The sequence below is a fragment of the Phoca vitulina genome, unplaced genomic scaffold (genome assembly GCF_004348235.1).
Source record: "Phoca vitulina isolate PV1807 unplaced genomic scaffold, GSC_HSeal_1.0 scaffold22, whole genome shotgun sequence".
Taxonomy (NCBI): Eukaryota; Metazoa; Chordata; class Mammalia; order Carnivora; family Phocidae; genus Phoca; species Phoca vitulina.
The window spans coordinates 7,929,276-7,952,131 of record NW_022589725.1 but is presented as its reverse complement, the minus strand read 5'-3'; the positions used below and the strand labels follow the sequence as shown (position 1 = coordinate 7,952,131).

General features: G+C 48.8%; 1 protein-coding gene across 1 annotated transcript; it reads left to right on the top strand.

Annotated features, from left to right (window-relative positions):
* Positions 1-3,243: 3,243 nt before the first annotated feature.
* LOC116641918 (lipopolysaccharide-binding protein-like) lies at positions 3,244-21,581 on the top strand. Its single transcript, XM_032419930.1, has 12 exons — positions 3,244-3,392; positions 4,079-4,193; positions 5,456-5,584; positions 5,916-6,071; positions 9,738-9,801; positions 10,634-10,742; positions 13,701-13,792; positions 14,506-14,682; positions 16,549-16,608; positions 16,738-16,908; positions 19,868-19,935; positions 21,407-21,581. The coding sequence occupies exons 1-12, from the start codon at positions 3,269-3,271 to the stop codon at positions 21,579-21,581; spliced, it is 1,440 nt and encodes a 479-aa protein (XP_032275821.1). The 5' UTR covers positions 3,244-3,268.
* Positions 21,582-22,856: the final 1,275 nt, after the last annotated feature.

The window sequence follows — 22,856 nt, the reverse complement described above, 5'->3', positions numbered from 1 at the left end:
TTACAGTTGATGGGACACTGTTGTGAGTTGGATTGTGCTCCCCCAAATTCATATGTTGAAATCCTAGCCCCCAGTACCTCAGAATGTGATGTTGCTTGGAAATAGGGTCATTGCAGAGGTAATTAGTTAAGATGGGTCGTTAAGGTGGGCCTCTGATCCAACAGGACTGGTGTCCTTATGAAAGAGAGGAATTTGGAGACAGCCACGTGCACAGGGAGAACGCCATGGACAATGAAGGCAGAATTCAGAGTGACAGGTTTACCAGCCACAGAATCCCAAAGATTGGCAGAGAGCCCCGAAAGTGAGGGGAGAGGACTGGAGCAGATCTCCCTCACAACCCTGAGAAGGACCCAGTGCCCCTGCTACCTCAATCTCAGACATCAAGCCCCTGGAACTGTGAGAAAATAAATCTTTGTTATTGAATCCTGCCAGCTCGTGCGGCCGGGCAAACTGACACGGGCAGTATGTTCTGTCCCCCAAACCATCCTGGAGTACAACCCCATGGGCATCCTTAATGTAGGTCTTCTCCATCCTCCGGTTGCTGGTGGAGCTCTGGGCAGAACCCAAACCTGAGCTGGCCAGACTCCTGATTAAACTATTTCCAGGAGGTTGTCAACAAAGACCCTCTACCATCCCTTCTCTGGACCATCTGATGGGAGAGAGGAAAAGATTCTTGACTCTTCCGCTGAACAAAACTGAGACAAAGGGGCCCCCAGGAGAACCACTCCTAGAAATGTAGGCTCTGCGACAAGCAAAGAAGAGGCAAGGACCATCCCTATGATGTCTCATCTTCCAAAGGGAAGTGAAACTAGACTCAACTCTGGCCACAGGCCTAGGGTCAAGGACATATTGGGAGGCACAAGTAGAGGACAATTCTCCCAAGGCTTGATTCTTGCCTGGAACAGCTGCTTGGAATTGAGCCCCTCCCTAACAGGGCCCTAGGGGCCTCGGTTTACCCACCCTGAGCTGACGGGTATCAAGCTTGGTCAGTGCTGATGAGCCTCAGCATGGGCCACCTCACCACCCCTGAGATACACAAAGAGGACTTCCAATGCCCAACGGTAGCCCCTCCCTCCTCCCTTACAGGTCAGAGCAGGGAAGAGGGAGGGGTGGGTGAAGAGAAAACCAGTCCTACATGCACACACACGTGCACACAAGCATACCCATGGAAGCACATGCACACACACGCACGGATACACTCACATGCACACATGCTCATGTACCAACATACATGTGGACATGTATGTGCATGCACGGGCACATACGTGCTTGCCTGCTCCAAGCTGTGAGAGCCTCCAGACGCCTGCATGGGGCAGAGAGAGAACACTATGTGGTAGAATATGAGATTCAGGGGCGCCTGGGTGGCTCAGTCGTTAAGCGTCTGCCTTCGGCTCAGGTCATGATCCCAGGGTCCTGGGATCGAGCCCCGCATCGGGCTCCCTGCTCGGTGGGAAGCCTGCTTCTCCCTCTCCCAGTCCCCCTGCTTGTGTTCCCTCTTTCGCTCTCTCTCTCTCTCTGTCAAATAAATAAATAAAATCTTAAAAAAAAAAAAAAAAAAAAAGAATATGAGATTCAGGTTGACACGGACAGGACCAAGTCTTAAATTAAACTGAACATGATGGAAATGTTTGAATCATGACTGAGATGTCATGAAAGGAGCCCCATCCAGGGGAAAAGGAGGATTTAACACAACATAGAGATTATCAATGATGGGCAAATGAAAATTCTTCCATGTTCATGTTCAGGGGTGCTATCCAGGACTGGCTATCCAGGCCCTTCAAGAGGAGATTCCGCCCATGTTTGTGCCTACTCTTGGACCACGCTCTAGTCCATTCCTGCCCCTCACCCTACAGTTCCCCGAGCCTTCCGGAATGTGCAAGCCTGCCTCAGGCTTCCGTGCCCTGCCTCATGCTGTTCCCTCTGTCCAGGATACCTTTCCTCTCTGTGACTATTTGCCAAACTCCTGCAAGTACTTCGAAACCCAGACCAAGCGCCTCTCCTGTCTTGATTGTTCCCTCTCCGGGCTCCCGTGGGCCCTAGGATGTAAGCTGTCAAAGCACCTTGGATGTCTTACCCCAGTGGAATCTCATGTTGATTTGAGTCGGAGGAGATTGAAGCTGGCAGGATGCAAAAGAGGGTTGAGAGCCAGACTGCTCGCTGTACGTCTCGTTACATGGATTGACTGTTGAGCATCGTGAATGTATTTCCTATCTGAAGAAAATTAAAGATATGATGCAATACAATAAAAGGATCGATCCAGCGGCTGTGTGGAACACTGCTCTACAATAGACAGGAGTGAATTATTGACACATAAAATACCATGGATTCATCTCAAAAACATAATGCTGCGTGAAAGAAGGCAGCCATCACGGTCAGGACGGGCGCTGTATGGTTCCATTCGCACGAAGTTCTAGAACAGGCGAAATGAGTGGATGGTCCCAGAAAGCAGGTCAGTGGTTTTCGGGGTAGGAGGTGGGATCAGAGATCGGCTGGGAAGAGGCACGAGGGAGATTCTGGGGGTGATGCGAATGTTTTTATCCTGATGACAATGTGGCTACACGGATATATACATGTGTCAAAACTCCTTGAACTGTACACTTTAAAATGTCTGCATTTTATTGCATACACATTATACCTTAATAAAGTTGATTTAAAACAACGTAGGCAAGAGAAAAAAACGCAGAGCCGTCCGGAGCCGAGAGTTGCAGAATCCATTTGTCAGGCCGTGTGGGCTGACTTGCACATGGTCTTGATGGTCTTGCACGGTGTAAGTGGGGACCGGCGGGTTCCAGGGGAGCCAGAGTGCGAGCTCAGCCGGACCTGGGCCGGTGGCAGGTCCGGCTGGAGAGGTGCGTCAGAGCCAGGTTGTGGCGGCCGCGGCTGCCACGCTGGATGTTTACATTTCAGTCTGTAGATAGTGGGGAGTGAATGGAGGTGTTCCGCTAGAAAGAGGTGTTGCGGGGAGGCTCCCGGGGCAGCACCGAGCAGCAGAGCTTGGAAGAGGAAGAGCTTGGGCGTGGTGGCCCCACTTCCGCTACCCTCAGGCCAGAAATAAAACCACCAACAATTTCACAAGCAACCTTCTCCCCATCTCAAGTTGCTGAAAATTGGGCTGCCTCAAAGCCTAGAACCTCCCCGCCCTCTCTCCCAACGGGCTCAGTTCCTCATCTGGCCACTGGCTTTATAAGCTCCCCGGCCCTGCTGCCACCTTCAGCAAGGGAGGCTCCTACAGAGAGCAACCTCTGCCCAGGACGTTGCTGAGGACAGGATGATGGCCAGACCATACTGTGTGGTAGTCGCCCTATTGCTGCTGGCAGAGGTCTCTGGGTTCAAAGAAGGGGCATCCAGTCCTGGGTTCGTGGCCAGAATCACCAGAAAAGGCCTGGAATATGGTAAGGGGGGGCGGGTGTCAGCCATTTCTCTGGTGTCCACTGTTACCCACCAGAGTGGTGTGGTAACCAGGACAAGGGACCACAGGCTGGGATTCTGCCCCTGCCTGGCTCAGAAGCCTTGGATATGTCCCCCTCTGGGCTGCAGTTTCCTCGTCTTGAGTATCAGAGGTGAGGGACGGGACCAGACCAGCGTTTTCCCCAGGGGGTCCGTGGACCACCCTGGAATTGCCGGGACATAAGTTAAAATACAGATTCCAAATATCCGTCTCCTGTCAACTGAAGCTAGGCTTGGGAATCTGCATTGTGAACATATGGCCCTGGCAACAGTGAAAAACCCGAAGGTTTGACCATGCTGCAGGGAATGCGTCCTCAAGAGCCTCACCGTATTGTATCATTGCTTCCACGATCTTGTCGAGTAGATAAATAATGCCTGCCATTTACCTGGCACTTTGAGTTCATGATCTAATTTAATTCTCACGCTCTGGTTGGTATCATCACTATGACCATTGTACAGTTGGGGGGACGTGAGGCTCAAGGAGTTTAAGAGTCTTGCTTGGGAGCACACCAAGAGGAAATGGCAAGTCCTACATTCAATCCCAGTCCATGTGATTTCAAAGCCCGGCCACTCGACTGTTGGGCTTGGCTGCCTCCCACGGCATGAGCTGCCTCCCACTATTTCCCCTCAGCCCGCCGATTCGGAGTAGCCATCCTGAAGAAGGAGCTGTCCACAATCAAGTTGCCTGATTTCTCAGGAAGCTTCAAAGTCGGCTGGATTAAAAGTGTGAGCTATGACTTTTACAGGTAAGATCTCTATTCTCCACCATAGGGGCAGTGGAGGAGGCAGAATGGGGGCCTGGGTTCCTGGGGGAGGGGGATAAACATGGAATCATCACCTGGATTGAAGGCAAAAGGATCATGACCAGCTCTTGTGGGGCTTCTGGAAGGTGCTATATGTTTCTTGAATCATCAGGATGGGAGGGAGAGCCTTAGAAACCATTCACAGGCCCTGAGGTCAGTCCTGCAGAAACTAGCCCTAGATTTTTGCTCTGCCAGAGACCCCTGGCTACTCTCCTGATTGGTCAGATGAGGGACCTGCTTGAGATACACTATCCATCCCTCCAAAGCCTTTTAAGGGTCTGTAATGAAGGACTTTTAAGTTTTTCTGGAACCTGTACGTACTTTATTTGCATACTGCTTCTTGAGGATAGCATCCACACATAACCCTAGTGAGGAATAAAGCAGCTGGCCTCCTGGTCCTGGTGAACCAGTCCCAGCTCCTCATCTCCCTCCGCATAAGGCTTAACTGACCTTAATCTCCCTGTAGCTTTTACACAGTCAATCTTAGAGTCCTCACACCTTACTCTTTCTTTAGCCATTCCTTGATTGCATGGATTTTTCTTCCCCAAGCCCCTAAGGGTCCATAATAGGTTTTTGGGGATCATTTATTCATCCCTGATAGAAAAGGCTCCCTCTTGGAATCCTCCCAAAGTCTCTCAGGATAATTTCCTGAAGGCAGTGAGCAAAAAAGAGCTACTTTAAATTTGCACACACACACACACACACACACACACACAATACCCAGGCCATGCCACTTAGAGGTCAAGGGCCCTTCCCACAGCCCTAGAGCATCCCTTGCTTCTGGTTTTCACATTAGGCCACGGTGGTTTGTTAACACGTCCAGGTCTACCACCAGCTGTGAGCTCTTCAAGGGCAGGATCTCAATGGATGTTTGTTGAGTGAACTAATGAGGGTTGATGCAACAAACTCAAATGGCCACAAGGAGGGGCTGATGTAGATGAGTGTACCAGGCACGGTGACTATACCCATCACGGACCAGCCAAAAAAGCAGAATCCACACAAGGAATTTCAGTGGGGGGAATCTAATACAGGGAATCTTCCTGAAAGGTGTTAGAACAACCAAAAAGCCAAATAGCGAACACTGAAGCAGCCCAGAAATTAGCAACAACAGAAAGTCACTAACAACTCTAGAGCCAGAGAGTTCGCTCGGAGGACTAATATGAGCCTGGCTTTTCTGGGTTTGATATTCTGCTTTCCTTCCCCAGACTGAAGATCCATTACTTTGAGCTCAGGAACTCGGATTTGAGGCTACGCCCAAGGCAGGGGGTCAGAGCCTCCCTGTCCAATAACTACGTGTTTGTCAGTGGGAACTGGAAGGTGAAAAAGGCTTTCATGTGAGTAGTACTTGGGTTAGGATGTCTCTCAATCAATCTACAAAGGAACGAAATCTGACCATCTCCACGCCTCCATTTATTTATCTGTAAAATAGGATTAATAATAACCCACCTCATTGATGCAGCTGTGGATTAAGTAAAATAACAGATGTAAGGCATTTAGCAGTTTGCTTTTCTGGTATACAGCAGATGCTTAATAAATGCTGGCTGCAAAGTAGAGGCTCAGTTAGGATACACAGCTAGTTAGTAGGGAACCGGGGACTGGTCTTTTGGCTTCTCTTCCGGGAGGTGACTGATTATACACCATTTGCTTCCCATAACTCCCAACCAGCACCCTAGATGGTACTTTCGATGTGAATGTGGATGGCATTTCCATCTCAGTCTCTCTGAACTTGGGCAAGGACCAGTCTGGACGGCCCACTGCCTCCGTGTCCCGCTGCCGCAACTCCATTGGCCACATCAGTGTTGACATTTCCGGACAGCTAAGGTAAGCGACTCCATGCACTTCCTGGAGATTGTCAGAGACGCCTCAGCATCCAGCTCACCCAGGGATGCTCCTGATGGGGCATAAGAGCAAGATTTAAGATGCATGAAGATCAGAGGTCAGCCAACTAAAGGCCTACAGGCCAAACCAGTCTGTGTCCTGTTTTCATAAATAAAGTCATTGGAGCATGGCCACGCTCATCTTCTCACATGCCGTCTGCGGCTGCTTTAGTCTACAACAGCAGAGTGGGGTAGCTACAACAGAGACCATGTGGTCTGCAGAGCCCAAAATATTGACTGTCTGGCCCTTTAAGAAAAAGTCCGCTGGGGCACCTGCGTGGCTCTGTCGGTTGAGCATCCGGCTCTTGTTTTTTGTTTTCAGCTCAGGTCATGATCTGAGGGTTGTGAGATTGAGTCCTGCATCGAGCCCCATGTCAGGCTCAGCGCTCAGCACAGAGTCTGCTGGAGATTCGCTCTCTCCCTCTCCCTTTGCCCTTCCTGGGGTGGTGATAGCTCCCTACTCTCAGCGGGGGGGGCGGGGGGCAAATAGAACAAATAGCCAATTGCCTCTTTGCTGGACATGTATTTGCTGGGTGACCGTGTTGGGGGGAGAAATGTCAGCAGAAAGGTGGGGTCCTCTAATCCTGTCAGTTTCAGGGGAATTTATATTCTGGGGAACCCAGAGACTTAGCTGCGCATTTACTCAACTGACAAATGTTTTCTGCACAACACTAGAGCCTTTGAACTCAAGGCTGCCATTTGGAAAAGGAAACTTCTAGTGGAGACTGGATAGCTTGAAACCACTGTGCTGTTTTAACTGGGTGAGCGTAATGCCCCATTTCTCAGAAGCAAAGCCATGAAATTCTGTGTGGGTAATACACATACACACACAGAGAGACAGTGGAAATGGACACAGCGGGAGCCAGAAAAACATTTTCGCTAGTTTGTTAGGGTGGTGATAGCCGCATAGTTGGGAGCTATTGCTATGGACACAGAAGCATGAACACCCAGGGTCCTGACCAAAATAGGGAATTGCTAGCCTTAGCCATTCAGTTAACAAATATTTATTGATGCCTATTATTTGTCAGATCCTGAGCTAAATGCTAGGAATATAAGGTGATGCAAAAGAGACAGGGTCCCTACCTTGGTGCAATGTATATTCTAGTGGGGGAAGGAGACATAAAGTATGGGAAGATATATTTAATTATCTTCAACATAGTTGTGATAACATGCTTATAAGGAGAGAGTCCAGATGTTATGAATGTAGAGGGTTTACCTAACATTTGGAGCAGAGACAGTTTCTTCAAGGAAAGGATATTTGAAATGAGCCTTGAATTTTAGCACAAGAGGAGGAGGGGAGAGCTTCTCTGGTGGAGGAAGAAGCATGTGCAAAGATCCTGAGGCATGAAAAGCCTGGGCTTCCCAGGAAGCAAGCAGAAGTCAATGTACCTGACGGGGTGGTGATTAATTAGAAAAAGTGAAGAGAATAGTCAGGAGCCAAACTCTAGTCTTTATCCTGAAGTGAGGCAGGGGGAAGCCACTGGAGGATTCTAAGAAAGGCAGGGATATAATCAGATTGGCTCCAGTAAAAGATCACTTCCTTTAGAGGAGATTAGAGCAGGGCAGAGTGAGTGGAGGGAGACCCAAGAGGGGAAAGGCAGTTGTCCAGGCGAGACATGATGATGCTCCAGGGGCAGGTGATGGCAGCAGAGGTGGGGGGAAGTGCCTGAGGCACATTTAGGAGATTGGACTGAATTTGGGCAATAAGCGGAGGAATGGGGCCAGGGTGACTTCATGTAGCCTGTGATCCATGGAAAGTTTCCTACTGCTTCAATCTGTTCTACTTCAGCTCAATGTTGGAAGGGTACCCAGAGATGTTGGAGGGGACAGACTTTTCTAGAAGCGACACCCCCACCAACAGCTGTCAGGGACTCCAGCCATGGTCTCTAAAGTCGGGGTCATTCAGACCCACCCAGGGTCCAACATTCAGCCAGTCTATGAGTCTTGGGCTGACTCAGGGCACAGAACCCTGGAAAGTTCAAGATGTTTTCTGCAGAACCCCAGAAAATACTTGTGTCCAATTTTACTGCATGTATTTATAATATACATACATTTATAATGCACATCCCTCAATCAGCAAGTATGGAATGGTAAAGAAAAATTTGTGGGAGAAGAAAATTTTACCAGACGTAATTCCACTAACTTAGTTCACTTATTTTCCACAACCTCTTACCCTCACCCCAGTTGAGAACACAGTGTGCGATGTCTGTTCTGGGCCACGATTCTCACCGAGCGCTATCTGTGGTGGGGAAGAGCTTCTGAGGGCAGCTTTACCTGAAGTGGGTTAGACTCACATCATGCGCTCCATGAGCTTATTCACCAGTGTCCCCTCAACACCTAACTCAGTGCTCAGCTGGTTGGAGGAGCTCAGTAAATGTTTGTTGAATGAATGAGTGAGTGACTACTTGCTAAACTGCCAGGGAGGTTGTTCTGTGGATTTTGTAGGTTATAAAGAATAGGCCTGACTCCGCTTCTTTCTCTTTAATGAGGTATAAATGACATACAGCACCACAGTAGTTTCAGGTATACGACACAATGATGGGACACTTGTAGATACTGTGAAATGATCAACCACAGTAAGTCGCATTAACATCTCTCACCAGGGGCGCCTGGGTGGCTCAGTCGTTAAGCGTCTGCCTTCGGCTCAGGTCATGATCGCAGGGTCCTGGGATCGAGCCCCGCATCGGGCTCCTGGCTCGGCGGGAAGCCTGCTTCTCCCTCTCCCACTCCCCCTGTTTGTGTTCCCTCTCTCGCTGTGTCTCTCTCTGTCAAAAAAATAAAAATAACATCTGTCATCATGCATAGTTACAAAATTTGTTTATTGTGATGAGAACATTTTAAGATCTACTCTTAGCAACTTCCAAATATGCAATACAGTATTATTAACTGTAGTCACCAGGTTGTATATCCCATCCCCAGGACTTATTTATGTATAACTAGAAGTTTGTACCTTTTGACCTCCTTCACCCATTCCGGCCCCTGCCCCTGCAACCACCAATGTGTTCTCTGTATCTATGAGCTTGGTTGTTGTGGGGTTTTTTTAGACTCCACATATAAGTGAGATCATGTGATATTTGTCTTCCTCTGTCTGACTTATTTCATTTAGCATAATGGCCTCAAGGCCCATCCATGTTGTTGCAAATGGTAAGATATCCTTTTTTATGGCTGTCTAATATTCCTCTGTGTGTGTGTGTGTGTGTGTGTGTGTGTGTGTGTGTGTGTGTGTACCACATTTTCTTTATCCTTTCATCCATTGATGAAGACTTAGGTTGTTTCCATATCTTGGCTATAATAAATAATGTTGCAGTGAACATGGAGTTGCAGAGATCTTTTCAAATTAACATTTTCATTTTCTTCTAATAGCTACCCAGAAGTAGAATTGCTGGATCATATGGTAGTTTTATTTTTAATTTATTGAGGATCCTCCACACTGTTTTCCATACTGGCTGCACCAATTGACATTCCCACTAACAGCATACGAGAGTTCCCCATCTGGTTGGGTCCCTTCGTGGGATAACATGGGGGAAGGTCAGATCCCTGGGTAGCCCTCCCTTTGGGAGCCCTAGTTAATCATAAAGTGGATCCTGATCCTCTTTCCTCTTTCTTCCAGCTGGATCCTGAACCTCTTCCATGAAAGAATTGAAAATAATTTCAAAAATATCTTGGAACAAAAGGTAAACAAAAGGATAAGTAGATTTGTGATTAATACAAGGATCATTGGCATGTACATATTTGATATTTGGAAACAGCCTTGTCTCTTCAGTACACTGTCAATTGAATTTGCTTAGTAAAACTTGCTTCATTCATGGTGCAAAGGCCCACTTCAAGGCTTTCCCAAGTTTGTATGACCACATATGCTAAACTGGCATTTGGAACTGGCAGAGTGTTTGATATCTAGTTGTAGATAATGTTACAGAGATGCAGAGAAGTGACTTTGGATCCTTCCCTCACACCATACACAAAATCAAGTCCAGGTGGTCTAAGGATTTAAATGCCGAAACAAATCCAAAACTTCTTAGGAGAAAATCTAGGATATCTTTCTCACTTTGAGGAGAGGAAAATATTTCTTAAATAAGACTGACCCCCCCCCAAAATGCACCATACTGAGAACAATAGTGGGGCTGGCCTCTTACCTCTGGAAAAAGGCTTAGAGGCAAAGAGTGCCTCTTTCATTTACCTGGTGTGTATCTTTGGGCACACTGATGGACCCCCTGGAGCCTCACTCTACTCATTTGTAAAATGGGGACAAGGACCCCTACCTTGAAGGGGGCTGGCAAGGATTTGATGCGATAACCACTTAGCAGCACCTGGCACACAAGCTGTGCTCAGAGTACTCACCAGTACTGCAGAGTCATTTCTTCACCGCATTTCACCTCCTAGAATCTTCGCTCTTGCCCACATGGGCTCTGCTGTCATGGGTTTAAATCTCAGCTCTGCCCCTTTGCTGGCTGTGATGCCGTGATTAACTGGCTTACCCTCTATGAGCCTTGGGATTCTTGTCTGTAGAACAGGAAGAACGACGGCACCTACCCTGCAGGGCTGTTGGGAGGACTGTATGACATCATACACACAGGCACTGACGAGTGCCTCATACAGAGGAAGGACAGAGTCAATGGTGCGAGGTTATTTGCGTTGTCATTTATGCCCCAGTAGCCCTGGGCAACAGGTTGAGGCCAGAGGCAAACTGTGGTCTCTGCCCTACAAATATAGGAAACATGGTCCAGAAAACTCTGGATACCTTGTGTCCATGGGGGGATGGGGTGCGTGTCAGAGAGGCTGAGCCCGAGGAGTTGTCAGTTTCAGGGGATGGGGGCACTGACTGTGGCCCTCACGGGGCTGAGAGTGCGAAGAGGGCTATGAAGAGAGAAGGACCTCTGACCAGGGGACTTGGGCTGATGAAGTCAGGCCCCCGAAGGGCTGGCGGCCTGGGTGGCGCTGCCCTTACCTTGTGCCCCAGGAGAGGCCAGGTCAGGCCCACCTGACACAGGCTGGCTTGGTGTTTGCACAAAACATTGGTTCCCAAAGTGGGGAAGCTTCCCCCAAAAGAAGTGTTGATTTTAAGTGATGTGGAGCTTTGGTGCTGCATCATGCAGAATGACAGAATGAACAAGCCATCACCTTTGCAGTCCTTTTTCTCTTTCTTTTTCAGTTTGGGAAGTTTCAGTTTGGGGCCGATGTATCCTAAACACTTTTAACAAAAAAGGGGCATTATCCAACTAGGCAACCCTATCTAGTCTGGCTTCCAGGACGCTTTTTCAGTCTCTTGTATTCTTTTTACCCCCAGTTATATCGTGTTTATGCCAAGGGATGCCAGTTTTCCATTGACAAGTGATATAAAGTTCCTGTATTTTTTTTTAATTTTTTTTAAAGATTTTATTTATTTGACACAGAGAGAGACAGCCAGAGAGGGAACACAAGCAGGGGGAGCAGGAGGGGGAGAAGCAGGCTTCCCGTAGAGCAGGGAGCCCGATGCGGGGCTCGATCCCAGGACCCTGGGATCATGACCTGAGCCAAAGGCAGACGCTTAACGACTGAGCCACCCAGGCGCCCCAAGTTCCTGTATTTTTTATTAAATGAATGTGATTTTTAAAAGGCCACTGGATGTTAAATAGTTGGTAAGTAAGTGAATAGGTGAGAAAGGTAAAGTCATAGAGATGGTATAGGAATAGCTGAAGTTAGGAAATCACAAGACAGGGGACTTCTGGGATCTCCCAAGCCAGAACTCTTGATGTACAGAAAAGCAGGTTGGTGGCCGGCTGAGGAATGGGATTCTCCCGAGAACGGTCCTTCTGGCTTTGTTTTGGGGCCCTCTGGTGGCCCTAGTCAGTAGTGCCTGTAGACCAGGCACCACGCTCCTTAGGATCCCGTATTCCCAGATAGCCAGGAGCCTGAACAGGAAAAGGAGAAGGGGCTGAGGAAGGGGGTGATGGGGCCTCTGGTTCAAGAGCTGCCTCCTACACCTGGAAACTCTCCTGCTTTGCCCCTAGGCCCTCTAATAAATGTGTTTATGTGCTATACTTCTTGCCACTTAGCTGCCAAGATATTGAACTGAGGACCATGACAATAGCAGACCCCAGAGCAGTGCCAACTTGGCCACCATTCACCTTTAATGTGGGTTCCAGAAAAGTCTAGGCACCTAAGCTGGGCCCATGTATGTGGCCCAGCCCAAATGGGACAGTGACCAAGCGCTGTGTGTTGACGGAGGTCGTGGCCTCTTCTCCCTTTCGACGTGCTCTTCCACCCCTCACACACCCGCCTACAGGGTGAGGAGCAAAGCCAGGTTTCCTGGAGGGCGGTGGGGGAGGGGCAGGGCCCAGGAGAGAGGGAGAGGGGAACTCACCTGACTTTGTCCCCCACTTTCGGCAGATCTGCGAAATGGTCAGGAAGTCAACCACCTCTCACCTGGAGCCCTATCTCCGGAGTCTGCCAGGTTTGGAGGCCCCCTCCTTTCTCTGGGTGCCATCAGTTGCCATGACACCTGCTACCCCCAGACCCATCACCACCATCCTCTCAAGAGCCCCAGGAGAACTTTCCCCATGGAGTACTTCTCCATCCTACGGAGCTGGATTTGGGGTGACCACCTCTCTTGGGGGTCTGTTCTGGAGGTACGGGAGTAAGGCGACTGAGCGTCGTGACTCGGAAACATGCTGGGAGCTCGAGGTGGACAGAGGATGACAAGCACATGGGAGAAGCACGTGTTGGCTCTTTCCTGGCTGCTTTAACAAAACAGGGATGCTCTGAAATCCCTGCATAAGGCCGAGGATCCTCCCAGCCCTGTCCCTCTGGCTGCCACAGGGACCTTTTACAATCACACATCAGGTCAGGTCTCCCCCTGTTCGTGGAACCCATCGAAGACTCCTCTGACTCTCAGGACACTGAGCCCCGCTTCGAGTGACAAGGCCTTGCATGGTCTGGCAATGTGGCCAGCCACAGAGTCCCTATAGGCCTCCAATATTGCTAATTCCTCTAATACACCCTCTATGCTTCTAGTATGGTCTTAAGCTACAAGATCTTTACACATGTCATTCTCTCTGCCAGGAATGTCCTTCCCCCACATCCACCACCCTTCACCCAGTCAACACCCACTCCTCCTTCAGATCATCCTTCAGATCACAGCCCAAACAACACTTCCTCTGACTCCCTGTCTGAATCAGGTTGCATTCCCCACCCCCTGTTATATGGTTGACATCATCCTATGGATTTATGCTACCTAATAGAGTTGCTATTTTACATTAATTTGCTCAAGTATTTGATTGTCTTTCCCTTTCCTCCCCATCCCCCACACCCTGGACTGTCAAAGGACAGGGATTCTGACTATCTCACTCAGCTGTTTCATCAGCCCTTTGCATTGTGCCTGGCATATAGCAGGTGTTCAGTAGATATTGAATGAATGAGTGGATGAATACAGCACTCTCTTTGTGACTGAAGGTACCATAGATGAGCCCCAGCCCCATTTCCATTCTCCAAAGACAACAGTCCATGTGAAAGGAGAGCCCAGGAATTGTGCAGTGCACAACTCACTCAACTGTGTTTGACTACTCTATTCATAACACTTCTCTTTCCTGTTCCACAGTTATCTCAATGATTGATCAGGTTGCCAGCATTGACTACAGTTTAGTAGGTGCTCCCCAAGTGACTTCTCAAGTCCTAGACACACCCTTCAAGGTAAGTTTCTGTGGAGAAAGGAACTTAGAGCTAAAGACTGGCAGAAAATCAGTACTACCTCCCAGAGTTGGCTCCTACCCTCCTTCTCTAATCCATCTGCCCCTAAGTTCCCATCCCTGGCCAGTGTCCACAGCAGCAATAGGAAACTAATATGCCCCCTCTTTATTCCAGTCTCTTCCACAGTTCCCTGGGGACTGAGCAGGTCCGGGAATGCCATCTTCCTCCAATTTTATTTACTTAGCGAACACTTATATGCTTCTTACTATGTGCCAGATGCTGAGTATCTGTACAAACGTTCACTTATATAAATTTTATGCCACCTCTATGAAATAGAAGCCATTAGCATCATCCTCATTCTGCAGATGAAGAGGTTGAGGCACGAGGGAGCTAGGGACCTGCTCAAAGTCCCAGAGCTAGGAAGTGACAGTTAATCTCTAGAGTCCATGCTTTCCACCACCAGGCCACATCCTGAGCCCTGGAGAGCACAACATGTACCTCCCCAGCCGACGCTGTGATGGGGGTTTTCAGGCAGCTGTCAGGGTCTAAATGTTGTGGGACCAGAAGTGGGCCCCAGGCCCACATTCTAGAGAGGAACCACCACCCGGACCACCATGCAGGGCACAGGAGGCTCCCCCAGGCTTCCCCTGGACGTCTCTTCTTGGTACCCTCTCTGGTAGGAACCTTGGGTGGGTGATGTGTCCTTCTGTCTCCAGGGTGAATTCTTTGGCCAAAACTGGCACTCCCCAGCCCCCTTCGATGCTCCGCCCATCAGGCTGCCCGAGAAACACGACCACATGGTCTACTTTGCTGTCTCTGAATATGTCTTCAACACAGCCAGCCGGGTTTACCACCAGGCTGGGCGCATGAACTTCACCATCCAAAACCGCCACGTGAGTAGGGGAGGGAGAAGGCTGGGGGGGGGGGGGGTTGGTGGAATCCCAGGAGAGAGCGTCAGGCCGGACTGTAGACCAAGCTTGGGGGTTTTCAGGAGCCAGGGAAAGAATGTATAATCTGAAGCCTGACAAATATGGGTTCAAATCCAGGCTGTGCATGTGGATCTCAACAGTGCCTAGTCCCCAGGGATCGTGTGAGAGATTGTCTGATGAGAGCTTGGTGTCTGATGCATGATGCGTATTAGCTATTATCGGCAATACATTAAAAAACTACAACAGGTTCTGCGGTATCACATCAGGTCTTCCAAGCAGCAGATGCCACGACGGCACTAGACTTGGAAGAGATGGAGTACGGGAGCACCCGCGAAGGATAAAGGGGAGAGGAAGGAGGAGTGGGAGGGGAGTCCTGAAACCGTGGAGGAGAGGGAAGGCAAGCACACTGGGTAGAAGAGCCGCCCCGCAGGTCTGAGAAGGCTCCGCTCAGCTGAGGGAGGGCACAGAGCAGAGCCTGCTGCTCAGAGGAGCTCCAGAGCAGGCAGAAATTGGACGAGCCCGGCCCAGGCTAAAATCCCGTGCGTGATCTTTCCAGCCTGACCACAGGCAATTGCGAAGCCTTGACCTGGCGGGTCCTCCCGGACTAGACTTGCTGCCAGGCCAGTACTCGGCAGTGTCTGGAGGGATCTGTGGTCAAGGACTCAAGCCTCCGCCCCATCGCCTCCTCAGGCTGGGGCTGGCGGTGCTCTTAGGCTTATCTGCATGCCAAGCCTAGACACCTCGTTCAGAGGCCTCCTTATGGATGGGGCTAGTGGGGGGTCCCCAGATGAGACTGCTCTGGTGCCTCTGCTGAGACCCCCTTGCTGGGGCCTGGAGGACAGCTTTCTCCAGTCTGACTCGGTACTCAATCCTATTCTACTAGCCCTCCTCCCCCTCCTCCCCCTGAGTCCATAAAACAGCAGGAGCCTTTTCTTTGGGGCTCCTCTGGCAATATGGTGACCACCCTCCTCCCCTCTGCTGATGCATCTGACGTCACGGGTGCCAGGCCACAGGGGAAACGGAGTAGCGGGGGCCGGTACCCTTTCCTGTTTAGCCTCTTGCTTACACTATCACAATAAGTGAATGAAGGCTTGTGACTTTCAGTTTGGCTCATAGTCTTGATCCTGCCCGTGATCTGACAAAATTCTCCAGCGCTACACCCCGGCTGTGCTCGGTCAGGCACTGGGGGCTGTCTGGGAGAGCGAGGCCCCAGCATGAATGGCTTTCAGCCAACTGCCCTTCTCGCAGGGGACCCCCTGAAGGGAGGTCTGAGCCACGCACCCCCACAGCCAAGCACTATAGGAGCAGCCCAGGTAAAGAGGGGATCTTGAGGGAGGAGAGATCAAGGAAGGTGGGCTGTGTGCAGGTGCAGGCAGGGCTCGCCAAGCTGGGAGGTCAGCAAGTCAGAGGGGCGGGTAGAGAGCAGCACCAGGAAAGAGGGTGAGAAAAGGTTTGGGGGGCAGCCATATCTGGAAGTAGATTCAATCCAGGTTGTGGTGGTTATGAGCTCTCACTGGCTCTTGAGGGGAGCATCCTAAGAAATAATAAATAGCAAAAACAGACAGTAACTAAGTATTTACTGAGATTCCAGGCACTGCGCTTAGCGCTTTACCCATGCACTGTCTCATTCAATCCTTGCCCATGCTGCATGGTGAGCGCTATGATTATCATCCCCATTTTATAGATGCAGAACCTAACAAAGCTTGCCAACAAGGAGTCAGCTAAAAAATGGCGAGAGTAGGATTTGAACCCAAGCTGTCTGACCTCAAAGTCCACATCTCTAGCTACCATGTCCCCCACATCTCAAGTAGCCTCTTGCTTCTACTGCAGATTCCCCGGGACTCTCCAATCCACCTGCACACCAGTTCATTCCGGGCCATCATTCCTCAGGTAAGACCTCTGAACACTCATAACAGAGAACTTGACCTAGACCAAATGTGGAGATTGTAGTTGCACATCAGTGAGCTGTGCAGAGACTTTTCTCCTGCCCTCCCCTGAGCCTCTGCCCTCTTTCTCCAGCTGGCCAGGTTGTACCCCAATATGGAGCTAGAGCTTGAAACGTCACCCGAATCAGCTCCATTCCTGACGTTCACCCCTGGGAGTGTGACCCTCACGCCGGTGATAGACATCCAGGTCTTTGCTCTCCTGCCCACCTCCTCTGACCGCAAGCCACTCTTCCAGCTCAGGGTGGTAAGTCTGATCTCTGGGTTACATCTGCCATTGGGTAAGCCCCTCTCTCCACTGAAGGAGTGGGAGACTGATGATGCTGGAGACTACTTCTGCCTGCCCGCAGAGTGAGGGAAACTTGCATTCCTGGCAAGAACAGCCAGGCTTCCCAAGAGCATACTTAATCAAATCATACACTGTCAGAGTTGCAAGAAACCTTAAAAGTCATTCACTCCAACTAAGTTGGACGATTTTAGCTTATTCACTGTTACATTTGCTATAAAAATGTGTTTAATCTAAAGCATAACTCTTCTGAAATTGTTATAAATAAAATCATTAAATTACCTTTTTAAAGAAGGTATAACATGTAAAGAACTCTTATGACAGCAATACACTCCAAACTGACTTACACATTCAACACAATCCCTCTCGAAATTCCAGCTGGTTTTTTTGACAAGCCGATCCTAAAATTTATATGTAAATTCATGGGACCCAGAATAGCCAAAACAATCTTGAAAAAAAAAAATGAATTGTAGAACTCATAGTTCCCTGTTTCAAATCTTACTATAAGGCTATAATAATCAAGATAGTGTGGTACTGGTGCAAGGATAGGTATACAGATCAACGGACTAGAATTGAGAACCCAGGAATAAATCGCCATATTTATAGTCAACTGATTTTCAACAAAGGGACCAAGACAATTCAGTGGGGAAGAACAAGCTTTTAAGAAATGGTGCTGGGGCATGTCCACAATAGCCAAACTGTGGAAAGAGCCAAGATGTCCATCAACAGATGATTGGGTAAAGAAGATGTGGTATATATATACAATGGAATATTATGCAGCCATCAAAAGGAATAAGATCTTGCCATTTGCAACGACGTGGATGGAACTGGAGGGTATTATGCTGAGCGAAATAAGTCAAACAGAGAAAGACATGTATCATATGACCTCACTGATATGAGGAATTCTTAATCTCAGGAAACAAACTGAGGGTTGCTGGAGTGGGGGGTGGGGTGGGAGGGATGGGGTGACTGGGTGATGGACACTAGGGAGGGTATGTGTTCTGGTAAGCGCTGTGAATTGTGCAAGACTGTTGAATCTCAGATCTGTACCTCTGAAACAAATAATGCAATATATGTTAAGAAAGAAAAAAAGAAGAAGAAGAATATAGCAGGAGGGGAAGAATGAAGGGGGGGAAATTGGAGGGGGAGAAGAACCATGAGAGACGATGGACTCTGAAAAACAAACTGAGGGTTCTAGAGGGGAGGGGGGTGGGAGGATGGGTTAGCCTGGTGATGGGTATTGAGGAGGGCACGTTCTGCATGGAGCACTGGGTGTTATGCACAAACAATGAATCATGGAACACTATATCTAAAACTAATGATGTAATGTATGGGGATTAACATAACAATAAAAAAAATTAAAAAAAAAAAGAAATGGTGCTGGGGCAACTGGATATCCACATGCAAAAGAATGAAACCAGACCCCTTCCTTACACATACACAAAAATTGACTCCAAGTGGACCCAAGACCCAGATGTGAGAGCTAAAACCACAAAACTCTCAGAAAAAAACACAGTACTAAATCTTCATGACCTTGGGTTAGGCAAAGCCTTCTTAGATACAACTCAAAAGCATGAACAAAAAAATTAAAAATGGATAAATTGGACGTCACCAAAGTTAAAAACTTCATGCTTCAAAAGACATAATTTAAGAAAGTGAAAAGACAACCCACAGAATGAGAGAAAATATTTGCAAATCGTATATATGAGGAGGGACGTGCATCCAGAATATATAAAGAACTCTTACAACTCAGTCATAAAAAAGACAATCTAATTTCAAAATGGGCAAAACACTTCCTCCTCTGGGAAGATAGAGTAGATGTCCCTTTCCCTCCCTACTCCTGCTGAGTACAACCCAAAACCTTAAACATTATGTATAAAATAAACAAGAAAACTCTGAAAGGCAGAGAGAAAAAGGTAGATCAGCCAGGGGCCTCCGGATCTAAGGAATAACATGATGATGAGCTCCCTGGGGTTTCTTTTCGCCTTGCATATTCCAATTTGGGGCAACCCAGAAACACCAACAGGCATGAACAAAAAAGAGCCCCAATAACATCCTCCTCTCTCTAGCCAAAGGACCAAAAAAGGGGCAACCTCGTAAGATAGAAAACTTGTAGACAATCAATAACTGTGCTACTAAAGCCAAACACTAGAGAAAAAGCTATGGCCCTAACCCCACCCAGGCCAGTAAAGCCTGACTGGGGATCCGAGACTTACACTGGCATGAGGCTGTAACAACATGCCCCAACGTCCCGGCTGGGGGTGTCAGTGGAACAGAGAAAAGAACAAATGAATTAAGATACAGAACAAAAGAAATTATCCAATCTGAATGCATAGCCTGAAAAAATGAACAGAGCCTCAGGGACTCGATGGGACCACAGCAAAAGATCTCATCTTCCTGTCCTCAGAGTCTCAGGCGGGGAGAAACTGGGAGTGGCTGGAAAAAGTACTCAAAGACATAATGTCTGGAAATTCCCCAAACTCAATCATCTGGTTCAACCCCACCCCTCGACAGGCCAGGCTTCATCCTCACACCCAGCTGTCAATTGGTGGTGTCTTTAAAGTTCCCTAAGGCTCAGGGACTCTCTGTACTTCTCTTAGTAGCATGCTTCAAAGCTCAGTCATGTTTACTGGTGGACGGCCTCCCTATTCGAATGCTCTGTGTCCTTAGCTTGAGCTTATTTGCCCTTCTTGATGCTTCCATTATAACCTCTAAAACCTTAGCTCACCTTTCCTAAAGTTAGCTGTGGAGCGACCAACATCCCACATCCTCAGCCCACAATCCTTGGGTAGCTGCTTTTCACCCACATGTCCCACATCTGGCCATGGTTTCTATTTCTGAAGATCTGTCTCCTGGACTGGGAGCCAACAAGATTTCTACGTCCCCTGAGAGTCTGGGTTATCCCCTTTTGCTTTTCTAGACAACAAACGTCTCCGCCACCATCAATGTGAACTCCGACAGGATTGTTGGTTCAGTGACCCCAGGAAGGTAAGAGGCCACGGGCGAGGGGAGGAAATGGGGTAGGTTGGGGATAACCCAGCAGCGACCAGAGCAGCTAGCCTGTTCTCTGATAAGGTTGGCATTGACCCTTGGGGACAGAGATCTCCACTGGGGCTGGCTTATCCTCTAATCTGGATGCCCCTTTGGAAAGGCATATTGACAATGCCCCAGTGGAGCAGATGAATTTCTGCAAAGGGATTACTGAGGAGCCATAATTTGGTTGGAAGACGTGGGGCTTTGCGAGGACATATAAGATTGAGAAAAACCTGTCAGTACTGCATATCAGAAAGGGAGGAGATTTTAGATGGAGGATTAAAGGTGCCCCCCAAGCCACTCCTTGCTGCCCAGACACCCAGTCGGCACATACTCACTCAACCAGGGAGCCAGTGGGCAGGAGGGATTATACCGCCAGCAGGGGCTGTCCTTCTCTGGGGCCCTCATCTGTGCCCCATGTCTCACCCACTCTGGGTGCTGCCCCCGGCTGAGAACAGGTGCAGTGGGTGCAGAGGAATTAGAGGAACTAATTCCTGGCCTCAGGGTTAGATACCTGTTGGCCGAGAGAGTGCACTGACTCCATTAAAATGAACATCTCCTTAAGAGATCTTTAAAAAGAGAAGCTAATGGTGAGCTTGTGGGCATTTTCTGGAGGTCCCAGAATTTGAGTTTATGCCTCAGCCTGGCTTGGGGGGTCTGCAGTATCTGAGAGGACAGTAGAGAGCTTGGACTGTGGAGAGACAGCAAAATGAGGAGGACGTAGGGGGACCTCACAAGGTGGTCTTCTCAAGGAATTAGCAAAACTACTCTGCCCCATGAGCAGAGAGCAAAAGATCGGTCCAGGGCAGTTAGAATTCCTGAACAAGGGAGCCAGGCCAGCAGCCAAGAGGATCAGTGGGGGGGATTCAGGTTTGGCTTCCATAGGGACAACACCAGAGGTCCCCTGAGTCACTCCGCCTTCCTTCCCTCCAGCTGTTTGCCAGCATCACTCAGGGGCTCTCCCTCCCATTGTTATTGTCTATTCCCACATTATGCAAATAATGCGTGCTCATGGCATAGAAATTGCAAAAGTATTTAAAAAAAATCCCTCATAACCCTGCCACATAGAGACTATCACCACTAATAGTTTCACGTTTCCTTCCAGCCTTTTTTTATACACTTTTACGTCACTGGACGTACAGAGCACGACTTTTTGCATCCCACTTTTTCCGGTTAATATTTATACCATTCTAATGTATTTCAGTTATTGAAGATGCTCAGCAACCATAAGTTGCAACAATGTCACTTCTTCTTAAATCACTGTGCATGCTGAAAGCCTTAGATGCACAAGCACCCCATTGCAGAGGAACCCTTGGGCGCCCAGCCCCCAGAAATGGCCTTGCCCATAAGCTCTGTACTCCCCACTGGGGTAACTGCGAGGATGCAGCAGGCTTGGGGTGACCCATGCTTCTCTTTCTCCACGCAGTAAGCTGAAATTGGAACTGAAACACTCCAACATCCGTTTCATCAACGTGAGTGCTTTTCTCCCAGCACCTCTTGGGTATCTTCTCCAAACGGGGCTTCAGGGGGCTCCAGGAGAAGCTCCAAAGCCCCCTGAGAAGACTGTGGTGCAGTCTTGCAGAAGTGGACGCCATGTCTGAAAGTTAATCATCTAAGAAGGGCACTGCCTGAGGGCTAACGGGGAGACAGGACATGGACATGAAGAGCACGAGCTTTGAAGGAAGATAGATCTGGGATCTGATACCAGCCATGCCACTTGTTACTGTGTGACCTTGGGAAAATAACTTTTCTGAGCCTCAGTTTCCTTGACTGTAAAATGGGAATACATGATATCTACTTCAGCCACTTCCAATGGGAACTGTAACATGAAACGGGGCAATGGATTTAGGAAGACACTTTGACAAAATTCTTCACACGTAGTAAGCTCTCAGTTTATGTACTATTGTAATAATAGTGGCCCGGGTGCACAATACCTTACCCAAAGCCCTCAGGGCTGATGGGCTTCAGAATTAAGAATTTATGAGAGGTAATTTGGAGCATGCACCATATGTGATGTAACTCTTCCAGCAGGATCTGGGGCAGCACTCTATAATCAGACACATTAATACTTCTGCAACAGAATTTAAAACTATCCACACAAAGTGGAATAAAGAAACACTAAATATCCCCATGGTGATTCAGGTCATATTTTGCCATAAAATGAGCTTGTACCTACTGATGGAAACTGAAGTCCAGAGATTGGAGTTGAGGAGATTGTGGATAAGGAGCTGTCTACTTGTGGTGGTGACAGTCGCAGTCAACCCATTTTGTTAGTGGGTTGGCACGTCGGTGTTTCTGGAGGCGGGGGGCCAGCGAGACGTTGTTCCCTCAGACTCCTGTTTTCATGCATGTCTCGTTTGCTCCCTATACTCTGCCCGCCCCCCACTCCAGGTGGAGCTGATGGAAGCCATCCTCAATTACTACGCGCTCCACACATTATACCCCTCTCTCAACGGTAAGAATAGCTACTGGGGTGCCTGGGCGGCTCCGTCGGTTCAGTGTCTGACTCTCTGTTTTGGCTCAGGTCATGGTCTCGGGGTCCTGGGATCGAGCCCCGCGTCCAGCTCCACGCTTAGCGCGGAGTCTGCTTGGGATTCTCTCTCTCTCCCTCTCCCTCTGCCCCTCCCCCTGCTCGCACGCGCTCTCTAAAATAAATAAAATAAAATCTTAAAAAAAAAAAAAAGAATAGCTGCTACTGACCGCCCCGTGCAAACGTTCAATTCTACCCTTTCTGTAGGATTCATGGATCAGTCAGTCAGTCAACAAGCTGAGCCCCTCTTCTGCCCCGGCTAGGGTCCTGGCAATCCGTGAGCCTGCCCTCATAGAGCTTACGCTCTGTTGGGAAGGGAGACATGGAACAGGCAGTGACAACCAGT